This window comes from Barbatula barbatula (assembly GCF_947034865.1).
Source record: "Barbatula barbatula genome assembly, chromosome: 17".
NCBI classification, from domain to species: domain Eukaryota; kingdom Metazoa; phylum Chordata; class Actinopteri; order Cypriniformes; family Nemacheilidae; genus Barbatula; species Barbatula barbatula.
Genome location: NC_136780.1, coordinates 7,507,883 through 7,521,324, shown reverse-complemented (window position 1 = coordinate 7,521,324; position 13,442 = coordinate 7,507,883). Strand labels below are relative to the sequence as shown.

General features: G+C 36.3%; 1 protein-coding gene across 1 annotated transcript; it reads right to left on the bottom strand.

The window, feature by feature from the left end:
* On the bottom strand, nucleotides 1–12,272 carry ada (adenosine deaminase). The gene is made up of 11 exons (XM_079478424.1): nucleotides 11,802–12,272; nucleotides 8,326–8,387; nucleotides 7,912–8,031; nucleotides 6,037–6,180; nucleotides 5,769–5,884; nucleotides 5,239–5,363; nucleotides 4,295–4,366; nucleotides 3,247–3,348; nucleotides 2,570–2,637; nucleotides 1,836–1,965; nucleotides 1–1,704 (listed from the first exon to the last, which is right to left on the bottom strand). The coding sequence occupies exons 1-11, from the start codon at nucleotides 11,850–11,852 to the stop codon at nucleotides 1,600–1,602; spliced, it is 1,095 nt and encodes a 364-aa protein (XP_079334550.1). The 5' UTR covers nucleotides 11,853–12,272; the 3' UTR covers nucleotides 1–1,599.
* Between the last annotated feature and the right edge of the window lie 1,170 nt (nucleotides 12,273–13,442).

Below are 13,442 nucleotides of genomic sequence, written 5' to 3'. Positions count from 1 at the left end.
ACTTTAAGGTATGTCACTATCGGACAAAGTTTTTTGGCCATTCCATAACATTTCGTTTTTATGTGTGTACATCTGTTCAGAACTGTGCTAAAAAACATATAACTGGGTATCATTGTTTTACTGACACATTGTTTTCAGTAGTGCTAAAAAGAAACGCTTAAAGTGATAGTTCACCCAAAAAATTTTATTACTCACTCTCTAGTTGTTACAAATCTGTATAAATGTATTTGTTTGGTTGAACACCGAGAAATATATTTGGACGAATGCTTGCAACCAAAAAGATCTTGGACCTCATTGACTACCATAGTAGGAAAAATTCATTCTTTCATTCTTCAGTGTTTTGTTCAACATAACAAAAAGATATAAAGTAATTGTAGTCAATGGGGTCCCAGAACTGTTTGCCAATAAGCATTCTTCCAAATATCTTTCTTTGTGTTAATCAGACAAAGAGATCTATACAGATTTGAAACAACTCGAATGTGAGTAAATGATGACAGATATAACATTTATGGTGAACTATCCCTTTTATGTGGGGAAATAACAAAACTCTTTAATCATTAGTGTTTTAGTAGTGATATAGTATGTGAGCTGTAGGTTTTCTATTAGATATTTACTGTCAGATGTGCGTCTGCTATATGTGCTGGCTGCGTATGTGCAACATAGTTAGTTATTTGTATTAACATAAAGTCTGATTCAGCTGTGCAAATTAAATATTGTTATCGCTACCAAAACATTACCATCACTACTGAAAATGTGTGTGTCACGACCGAAACATGGGATGCTGTGTCAAGAATAAAGTCTATTAAATTATCAACTAAGATGTTATAATAGTGTTTGTTTCAATGTATATATAAATGAATGAATCCTTAACTTTGAAGTCCGTATGATCGATTTTATGCGTTTTACAAAGATTGGATTCAAAATGCAACAAATCTCATTGAAAACTTATTTAAAAAGTAGATCAACAAAACAAAATCTTAATATGTACATATAATCCTTCTTATTAAATCATATATTATTGTGTTTCGGTAGTGACAAAATTTGGTGAGAGGAAGAATATTCCAAAACGTTCTAAATGTACAATATGCAAATTAACTGCACAATTACTAGAAATTTTTACCCTTGACATTATATTATATTGCACACAAAAGAATTCTGAAAACCCCCCACAATTTTTCAAGATGTTTCCAATTCTGATTTTGCACCAATTCTGTAGAATGACCCATATACGGTTGAGAACATGAAGTATAGTGGGTTATATAATACATGCATTCAAATACAATATATTTAGATTATTGACATTAAAATGCAATGAGTAAAATGTCCCTCTAGCTCCAAGACGACAGCATTTGTTGAAAAAAAACCCAGCATGCTAAAATGTAATATAAATGTGTCAAATGCAACTTTTATGTGAACAGACCGCACGTGTACTTCTAAATGTCAAAGTTGCCATGAATTTTGTGTTTACAAAATAGTTCATAGAGTTCTCCGGATATTTGAGTCACGCTTCAAGGACTCCAGGCCCTCTTTCACATTCATGTAAAGGCAAACATATTAAAAGGCTCGCAGACTGCGTCTCTGTATAAAGCGGTGGCGGGCTCAAAAGCTGGTGTCTTCCAGCATGCCATAAGCCTCATAGAGCTGATAAAGAAGCTGCTCTTTCTCCTTTGCTGGAAGGAAGGAAGACTTCGCTGCATTTATATTCTGTGGGAGGGGAAGCGGACAGTTTCACTCAATGCATTCACAAGTCCTTTTATTATGTGGACAGCTTGAGCTCCATAAAAGTCATTTTATTATGTGGACACCTTGAAAAATGGATTGTGTTTGTGTCTTACCACTCTCTTGAATTCCTCTTCAGTAAAATCCATGTATTTCTGTGCCACCTGGTAGTCTGAGTTCAGGTTGGAGTTGAAGATCATAGGGTCATCTGTGTTGAGGGAGTAGTTAGCTTTGTCCTGCTTAAATCTAAAAAGAAACATATATATATAATAAATACATGCAAGATGAAAACTGATAAACCCATTACACATTTTATTACTAATACTTTTTATACATTTTATTAATTTATAAGAAAAAAAAATCATTGTATGATTATTTAATAAATATATATACATATACATATACATATATACATATATATATACAGTGTAGTATACTTTATATGAAGAGATAACTCAGTTTTTACACATTTTCAAAAAATCTATTTTTTTTCTATTGTGCATTCAGATTTATATCAATCAAACTAAAGTTTGACAAAAAATACAGCTAGCTAAACCAATAAAACACATTTAAATAATATAATAAAAAGTTACTTCATTATGGAACCAAACTCTTCATAATATATTTAAAATAGTACAGTATATTAGTTTATATAGTATAGAAAGTATATATTTAAAATGCATTTATTTAGTATACATATTTATATTATTTTTTAATATACAAAGTGTTATTATTATCATTATTACTACGTATACCTAACCATAATCAAGTTGAATCAATTCAGAGTTTAATGTGACAATCACAATAATGTGATGTAACCAGCGACCAGATGCATTGTTAACATTTTTACCTGATGAGAGGGTGTTTCGTAAAATCAGGGTCACAAGCTCCTGTCAGCCTACTGGAGACAGGACACATCTAATGTGAGACAAAACACACACACAAATCAGTATTATGGTAACATTGTGTATACTATCAACTTCCTTTAAACATCTCATAAATATTCTGGATGCTAAATATAGATATTAGTACACTGAGAGAATGTCCAGGGATATGCTTATAAACATAGGTGTTTGAATACTGTCCACTAGAGGGCAGTATGAGTTTACATTTTTGTAAATGCTCTCTCTGGTGTTTCTAAATCTGGCTCCTGGGTATCCTGACCCCCACTGAACGTTTTAAGTGTCTCACACAACCTGACACACCCAATTCATCTCATAAAGCTCTTTATTAACAAAGATTTTGATAAGAGAGATATAAATTAATAAATCAATCTGTGCTTTGCATTTTTCAGTTACACAAGTAAAAGCTAATGTTATATACACGACTGTTAAGGTGTATATTATCATGACTTATCACTAATATTGGGTAATTGTTATGTTTGCACTTTGTACATGTTGCAATGGACTCTTGTTCATAAACAGCTCAATTTCATAAGTGATAATGGTATTTTTATCAGTCTAATGACATGAGAAACATGTATATCTCTTTATTTATATATGATTCCTGGAACGGTGTGGGACAAACCTCAAAATGCATGTTGTCTTGAAGCAGTTTTTTGTATAGAGCTTCATCTTCAAGTGTGTGGTATCCATGTCCAATGCGTTCTGCTTTTAGAACGTCCACGGCCTGCAAGGAATTTACATTGTGGTGCAAGTTGGCATATCATTTTATGTCTTGAGAGCAACGTCTGTTTTGTGGTTTGACATTTTGAAAAATGAGCTGAGCACACCGTGTTTTCACAAAATGCGGTGTTTACTAAAATGTTGTGAATATTTTAAAGTACATGGGAAGAAAATGTATTTTATAAGCTCAATTTCATGACACAATAAATCCAAGGTCGGTCATTAAGTATAAACATGTATAGCAGAAATACCCGAACGTGGAACATCATGTTCATATGTGTAACAGATGCCTCACAAAAAAAGTTTTCCAAGTGTGCTGTTAGTATACCTCAAATCTTACTTTATTTTTATGTACTTTTCAGAAAGGCACCTAAAATTACACTTAAGTATACTTGACTTGCATTTACTGAAAGAACTGTATTTGGCCTATACTCAATCTTTGATCAAGATCGATTTTAAAGTACAAGTTTACTTGTATACTTGGTTTGTAGTTGTGTTTTCGTTTTTGACTGAGAAGCCTATTAAATATAAATAGTTAACTTCACTTCAGTTCACATAAAGAAAATGCACATGTATCTTTGCAGTATAAAAACTAATAGTTAACTGAGAGTGTACTACAAAGTATACTTTCACAAACTAAAAATGTGTTACTACAAGCACTGAACAATTACAGTATATCTGCAGTACATGTTCACTTGTAGTACAAATGAAAAACATAGTTATGTAGTCAAAGTTTACTAATGTCACACTTAAAGCTATGCTTATTCCCAAGTAGTTTTTAAATAGTATGCTTATAAGTATACTCACTACAGAAAGTACACTTAAAATATACAAGTATATATCAGTAAAATAACATTGAAGTATACTTCTTTTGCTAAGGATTTGTTGTGGCATAATGCTAATGCTTGCTAAATCATTTAGTAATAGTGACCAAAAGAGAAGTCACACACCTCTTTCACCACGGATGGAGGGCCCACTTCTCCTGCATGTACTGTTCTGTGCACATCACTTTTGACTGCTTCCTGTCAACAACAAAACTCAGTAAAGTCACAAGCAGTAACATCTGTTTTTACAAACAACCAGCCCCCAAGGAAAGACTTCACTTTCCATATGCAACCATAACAGCATTACTAGTCAAAACATGAAACCATGTGCAAACCTGTTCACCTTATTTCTAACATATTGACGCATGAAGTAAACGGATCAAATGGCTTTCGAAAACAATGTTATCTAACTTCAGTTTAGATCGTAGGATTATAACGCATGTGTTTTGTTTCCTGAATGTTTGGCTCCAACCACGCTAATGCAACAAGCAGATGTTTCTGTTTTTATGTTATCTAAACAATAATTAAACATGTCTGAATCACAAAGTACACTTAAATCTGTTTGAAACTTATCCAATAATCAAACAGTTCTAGCGTGACTGTCGGCATTACACTTTAACTGCCAAAACTATATGTTTGTGAGGAAACCATCAGAAAAAAGACCTTGGCAAAACTGATATTGTTGATAAGAAACACAGGTATCAGAAATCAGGTGTGTTCTTTCAAATTCAGCAAGTTCTGTGCAGGCAGTTTTATAGCATAATAAAGATGAGTTGTACTTTCACTGAGGTTATCTTAAAGAAGGTCCATTGAGTGTCCGAGGTTAAACATTTAATAGGTTTACAGTGGTCTTTACAGCCAACCGTTTAGCTTTTTCTTTGAAAAAAATGTCCAATTCAATGCAAATGTCAACCTTAAGATGCAAGTATCAGTTAAGGTAAGATAAGGTTTTTCGCGATACTGATAGGTCAGGTGTTAATATTTGGTGGTTTTAGACTGAATATTTCAACAATCCACAACGCTGGAAATGCCCAAATATCTTTTTTCAGTTTACATATGTTGACTTTTACCTGAAAAGCCTTCTTGTGATCTGGGTAAGACTCGCAGTTCATGGATTCATCTCCTGCTAGGTCTATTGCCACGACTCCATCATTGCGATACTTCTTACACAGCTCGATCACGCCCATAGACCAACCTGCCATTAGAATAATTCCTCTTTAAATAACGTCATAATGAAAGTAAACTTAGCCATCAAATCTTTATTAGATGTTAAGTGATTCATGATAAATGATATAGGTTTTGCTCTTGAGGGTTACATGAACAAGATTTGTTTACAAAATGCATTGCACCATAAGCTTCCAAAAGTTAAACAAAGCCTTCTCAAAGGAATATATCTTCAAGGAATAAAACCCCTCAGACAATCTGCAGGTGACATGTTCTGTTGTCATAATGATGAAACACCTTTGTGCACCAGCAGAGAGACTCTTCCTGGAGAGCATCCGTGGATTAATGGGTTTTAACCTCATAGATGACAGTAAGGCGTGCCTTCTAAAACAGACAGCACACTCTGTTCGGGTGGGGGGAGGTGAGAGTGCATTACTTGGTTCGTGACGCATGCAGCACAGAATGGACCTGGCTTTGGTTTTGAAGGCCTTCTCCCCCTCGCTAAACCCCTGGTTCACCAGATTCACCACCTCATCTGGAGTTACGTCTCCTCTGGGAGGAAGATGAGACGAGAGGCCGGAATCATAAGAACAAAGCCAAGACCATGCCATTGTTATTGTGAAAATACATCCGTGATATCCATCCGAAACGTGTGGACATCAATATTATTGTATAATGAAAACATCGTACATGGGTACACTCACTGTTTTTGGTTCCACGGTATAGGATCCACACCACTGTTGGCCAACAATTGAGGGCTGTATCTCGCTTCGACGTAGATCACTCCCTCTTTGGCCTTTGTCTCCACAAACTCATAAGCTATTCTTTTGATGGCTTCTTTATCACCTCTGTGGACAGATAGAACACGGGACAGATAAGACACAGTGACCACCCGTCCCCTACCTGAAAAGAAACACCTGACGAACGTTTTATATACATTCTCTTTTGATTAAAGCAAGTGTGTTTTCACTTTTCTCACGTTGATCATCTGGAGAATTTTGTGAATTTATTTGTTTGTGCAACAGAATGAAATGTCTGTTTTCGCATGTGTAAGCTACTTTGCGTTTAATAAATAAATTATCAATAAATATATTTAACTGAAATAAACATCTTCACACTATGTCTACACCAAACAAATAAGAAAAGGTCTATTTTCATGTTATCAAAAGTTTTGTCCGAACCAGCCACAACGGCGGTACGCGATGAGCTACAATTGATTCTATTTTGCCATTCGTAACCATCCAGAAGCACTGTCTTAAATTTTTAACATTACATTAGAAGACAGTACAACAACAGAACACTCAGCGTAAGGGTTAAAGACATTAAAAAGCACATCAATATACTTACACTAACAGAAACAAAGAAAACATTTTAAAAAGTGCAAGATAGCATTTTGGAGTATTGTTTTAGTATAGTTTCAAGTAGTCACTTTGGTCTTATTGTAATGTTTTTGATTGAGAAACCTTCCTGCTCAAATGGTTTTTGGTGGATTTGTACTGTTATAGTTTGCTACAACTGCCACGGTTAAACTGTAGTTATCGTGGTGATTAACTACAAAACACATGGCTACTATAGTTACTTTTTCTAAGGGTGCTTTGTCGGTTTGAGAAAGGTAAACAAGAGACAGAGTCATGAAATATTACAGCTAACTTGATCTTTTCTGACCCAAAACGAGCCTATGATGTAAATTAGTGTTAAAAAAGTAACACTGGGGACAACAGAATGAGAAACACATGCTGCATTGTCTCAATGCATAACATGGACCACATTCACATGTCAATGAAACCCATCACATTTAAGTCTAAAGCACAGTGCTGCTCAATGGTCCTCATGTTATAAATGTCCTTGGACAAAACAATTTAATTTAGGTTTGTAGTTTACTTTTCGAACAAAGTGTTTCTTTTATTTGGATGCTTATAAAAACAGCTGAAGCGCTTGTGCCAAAAACACCCTCAACTGGCAGGAGATCATAGCGCCTGTGGTCATTTTGAGAACTCCCTAACAATTAAGTAAGTAGTTCCGTCCACAAGTAAACATTATTCTTAAAAGTGATATATAAAAGAGACATTTATGTGCAGCAACAAAGCATGTTTCCGGTGTGCGCCACATGAAAGGCATTGAGCCATTACACAAAAGAGTCCAGTGAGTTCCCCATGCTGTAATGGAGAAAAAAGCCTTTTAAAGCTTCAAGGGAAGAGAGGTTCATTCAATAGTAAGCATATCAACAAATGTTGAAGCCGAGTGGACACATGTGGAAAATTCCACATTTATCGGACCCTTGGAAACTCTTTTAGAGGAAATCATCCATACGTGCCAAACAACAGAAAGAGCCCATGCAGAGGTAGGGGACATTATATTTTAGTTGCCATGGCGATACAAGGGGAAGTCGATATGTGCTGGCGCATGGGCTGCATGTAAAGATGTACGCCGGAAAGGTTATTCTGTTCTTTAGGGTGCATCATCTAAAGGCATCTGTAACATTGGAGGTCAAAACGATGTAAGGTCTTCTGTGCAAGGTCTTTAAAAAGCAATACATGTTGTATATAGACAGCAGATTTGATCACGGCTCAACTACTTACGCAATGACATGCATGTAGTGATTGAACTTGCCAAGGAATTCTGTAAGTGAGCACGGCTCTGCCACTGTGCACAGCCTTCTCATTTCATCTTGGCCATCAGGTAGAGTGATTCCTCGCCTCCTGAGACACAGAAAGAGAAGAGGACACTGGTTATAGCATACGTTACACTTGAGAGATTATGATCATTGTGAAACATCATAGAAAAGACCACAAAATTGACTAAAACAACATGCATCTATTGTCGCCATTGTATTAAAATGCTCTATAGTATTTACCAGTATATTCAAGAAAAACATGACTAAATAATGATTAATTCACACGATTATTTGTTAAAGAGGATTTTGAGAATTAGGAAGATGTCATTTCATATAAACAATAAAAAACAAATCCTGTATATAGGAATGTTTCACTTACTTTGCCACATCTAAAATGGTCTCCATTCGAATCGCACCATCAAGATGCACGTGTAGCTCGATCTGCAAAAAAGAAACGTATTCAGTATATCAACGGCAACCACAGAAATAAACCCAAAAATCAACTGAAGGACCGAATCGGCTGACAAATGCCACAGTGAAGTATTACAGCCATTAGAATACAGACACATGTTTATTCCTTGGAGCAAAGGCACATTCATCAAACATTTAGAGCTCAGCTTTCAGGCTGTCATGGCGAGAGGAGTCTCCTTCACGCACAGTTGTGAAATACTCCTCTTGGAGTGAATCTAAAATGTGAAATGCACGGCGGGGTGAAATTAGTTCCTCTGAAAGGACAGGAAGGCAATGTAATGGCTTCAATGTGTTGAGTTGTAATGGTGAATTATGCAGACAGATGACCGAATGAAATCCAGCAGATGTGAAACGAACAACATTCATCACCAAAACAAGCTGGAAAGAGGAACCCTCAAGCAAAAATTACAGTGGTAGTCAAAACTGCCCCAGAACTGTTTGCTTTCCAACATTCTTCAAAATATCTTCTTTTGTGTTCAACAGAACAAATTGAATTTTCCTACTATGGTAGTCAATGGTGCCTAAGAACTGTTTGGTTACAAGCACCATTCCAAATATATTTCCGCCTGTTGATTTGTTGACTGTATTTCATATAAAAAACTCCTGAATAAGATCAAGGTGATCCATTTTCTGTATTACTATTAAAACTACTAAACCTTTGACTGGAGTAAACAAGGATGATGTCACTTTATTGGGTTTAAACTCGGTTACTTGTGAGATCAGGTTAACAGAGCTGTGAGCGAGCCAAAGGGGCCGAAGTGAAGCAATCCTTTCCTCAAGCGACATGAAAACTCCCTGCCTGCCTGGTTATTGTGCATTACATATGTTATTCATAAAACTTAAAGGCGCATTAAAGGCGCAGTTCACCCAAATGTGAAAATTCTGTCTTTATTTCCTCGTATCATTTATATTCACGCTTGGCACGTTCTAAACAGGAATAGTCAATAGAAAAGTCCCATGAAAAGTAAGTGCCAAAGTACCATAAAAGGACCATAAAATACTCCATATGACTATTTACCACATTCTTCACATTGATCCGGTTCTCAAGTTCAACTCACTGGGTTGACTCCCTAGAAAAGTAAGATTATCAGCAAGTTAAATGATAGTCTGTTTATTGTACAGTATAAAAAATACAAGCATGTGCATCAAGAATGACATTAGGGTGAGTAAATAACCCAATTTATATCAATTTAAAGTGAGATAATTTCATTTAATCATTTCTAGTGTTCACCATTCAGTTTTTTCGAGCATTACGATGATGAACAATGCTTAGATCATGAGTTTGTGAAATCTCACATGTTTTACCACATTGGATTTTGTCCGTTATTTCATGAGCCTTGTCAGCATCTACAACCCAAAGAAAATGCTTTGTGGAAAATTACTTTGTCTTGCCCAACCACGTTGTCAACCATATTCCCTTGTGATGTTGTCCATATGTGCATTAGAAACAAATACTGTACTATAGTCCTTGAAAAGTCACTGTGGACGGATGTCCACCATCTTGTTCATATATTGAAAAGATGGAAAGCCTCACAACTAACTTTTCACATCATCAAAGAGCTCAAGAGACTCTCTTAAAGGTGCAGTTCACCCAAAAATGAAAATTCTTCATTTACTCACCCGCAAGCTTTAGTGCTACATTAAACTAATACTGATACACAGTTTGAAACTAGTTTAGCACAAACTTTTTGTTTTTCTAGTTATAGGAGTGTTCACAAATTGTGATATCTTGCATTCTAGTTCACTAAGAGAGAACATTCGCTTGAACATAAACAAATATTGTATCTGCGATTATAATAATCTCAAGACTAAACAGTGCTGTGTTTAGTAGGGCACACTTAACCTTGCACTAAATTGCTGGCTTAGGTGTAAATATGAACCTGATATTTCACCCTTAATGAAGTTTTTACGTTTAACGTCGTTTTATTTGTAATACAGTAAAGTCCAGAATTGTAAGAGCAATGCCTCTTCACATGTACATAAATGTAAAAATGTATTAGATTTTGGTTTCTCCGTATAATGTTTAATGAAAGCATACCCCTTTATATGTACTCAGGGACACGTATTTGTGCAAAACCGGTTGTCCACATTATTACTGCCGAGAGCATTTCAGGTGATTCAACAGGAACAAAGAAGTTTGAGCTTCAATACAAAGTTATTGATTCAACAATAGTCTGATTGACGCACAATTTGATTGACCTAGAAAAAGGTTCTTTGTCATTTGACATTACAACTTTTCTTTGTTTTAAAGAGGTCATATCGTTTGTTTTAGATGTAACACAATGTGTAGACACGATTTAAGGTTGAAAACGCTGTATTTACAGAGAAAAACACGTATTCGCGCCATATTAAATGTTTCAACACATCGAACTTCAAGAATTTCCCATTTTTGTTGTCAAGTCACAGTAAGGTTGGCTTCCATTTGAAATAAGTTAAGCTGCACTCACATAATACAACTATTTCAAATATGTGGTTACTATGCTTTACTACAAATACCAAAGTTAAACTATGGTTTACTTAAGTAGAAATATGGTGAATTTTGGGGGGGGCTTTCATTGAGATAAAGCATGCACGTTTCTGAAAATGTGCACTAGAAGGAACTTGATAAGACGAGTTGACATTTTCCTTTTATACAAGTATCCGATTTCTAAGCTCCGATTCTAATTCCAATTCTGGAATCGATTTTGGATTCCCAACCCTACATCACAGTCACACAAGACTATGAAAGAAACACAAGACAATGATTATTCATAAATGATTCATGTTGTGAAACTGGATTTAAGATAAAACATACGCCTAAGACAAATAACACGAGTGACTGTCGGTGATGTCTCTGTCAGCATTTCATTTCGCGCATCGCCTTGCAAGAACAGTACCACGAAAACACTCACTTCTACTTGCCTTTCCACAAACTATCTGCTTATCAGCATGCTTCAGTATCAGCTGTCCAGAATGACTTCTGCTTGTTGAGTCAGTGCAATAACTCAAAGGGCTGTTCCTACATTCTACATGGACCTCGCTACAGTGTGAAGGCTCATTTTTTTCTCTCTGTGTACATGGCCATTGCATTATGTGCCCATCACAAATTAACATGAATATTCTGCGGCCTAAAATATACACTGCAATGCATTCAATACATTCCTGACCTTGACTCATTCAAATTAGACACACATGAAAATATTAAACTGATATGTCAATAAGACCAGAATCCTTTACACTACACCCTCCCTTCATAATAATAATAATAATGTATTAACTAACACATCAATAGACATCATCTAAAGATTTTAACGTGGTCCTATGGTACACCCTGGAGTCTATTAAATCCACATTTAACCCCATTCAACGTGAGTTCAACATCAACACCAGTAAAGTGCTACTAACCTTAGGCATATCAAAAACATTGTTTCCATTGTTTTCGCAATGTTCAGCCATGGTCTTGAATCGTAGCGTTTATGTATAGTGACAGAACTTGAAAAACACGCACTCCGGGACCTGTCAGCTCAAACAGTGAATGTGTGCTTCCCCATTCGCTTACTATTATATACTCCAGTCCACGCGTGGACGCCTTACGATCAGATCAAATGTGCACCAGCCCCGCCTCTACAGCAACTTAACACGCCTGAACACGCTCGCAACAAAGTGTCAACAATATCCACTGACACGAATCTGACGGGCAGACTTCACGCAAGCCGCGCGGAGAGATTTGCGGTCATAATCCTATTCAAATCTCTTAAGAAACGCTGTTACGCTGAAAGCGACCCGACGCGACGCTCCAAAGCTGCTATTTAGTTACTTAAGACACTCTCGGCGATGTCGGAAGCGTTACGCGTGTGGAACGAGATTTATTGACTCGTTCCTGTATTTAAAGGAACAGAAAACTTGTTGAGAGTCCGTAAAACAAAGAAAATGATGGTAGTTGAAACAAGTAAATGATATGCGCCGGCCACGTTTAAAACGTTGGCGCCCTCGTGCGGACGCGGCCGTGTTTTCAGAATTTCATCAACACGTCGACAGACAAAAATTGTGAGACGTGATTCATGTGTTTGTTCGGGGTCACGAGGTTGGATTATTTGTTGTCAAAGGAGCAGTGCGGCGTAAACTTCTAACACCAGATATATTGACCATTTAATCACATTTACGTCTATGCATTTGCATTGTAGGCCTACTATACATTAGGATCAGAGTAGTGCAATCCCTGGGATAGAACCCATTACATTGGGTTGCTAGGCCATGCTCTAACCACTGAGCTACAGGAAAGGTGTCACCGAGACTAAGTAAAATAGAAAATAATTGACGTAACGGGGCTCTTTTGATGTTTACAGGGACTTGTTGCAGAAAGTCTGTGCCAGTCTGCAGATTTGTATTTAGTTAGTGTGTTTCTATCTGAAACTTTCAAAAAGTCTGCAGGTGTATGATGTCTAGTTTAAAAGGAATCTGTTCAGATTTTAAAAGTCGTGTAGCGTATTCCAGCCATAAGTCATCAGCAACATGAATGTTTCTAAATACTTTCATTTAATACTTTTACTTCTGGGTTTGTGGTTTGAAATAATCTACTTTCGAGGCGTCTTGAACGAAGCATGAGTACAGGCCAACGACATTTGTGCACATCTTAAATGACTAGGAATTTACGTCATGTTTGCATGTGACGTTTTACAGTTAAATGGGTTTTGGCAAAGGCGACTTGTATATTTATAAATAAGTGTGTTCTCTGGAGATCAAATATGACCCTTGCGCTCCCAAAGCAGTGGATCTACAAACGGATCTACAGAAAAGGTCATTAATAAAACCAATGTATTGGAATACATTTTGCAACTATACTGTGCAAAATGTGATGCATAGGAAAGAATGCAGCATCACAATGACTGCGTGCCTAAAACAGTTACCATTTAAGTTCCCAAACATCAAGGCTTGTTTAACTTGGCCTAATCCAGCAACTCACTGAGGGAAGCCACAGGGCCTTTCTCTGTTTCACGACCAGCAAAAACATCCCATTAAATGTGTCATACCTCAGTCTGCTTGAAC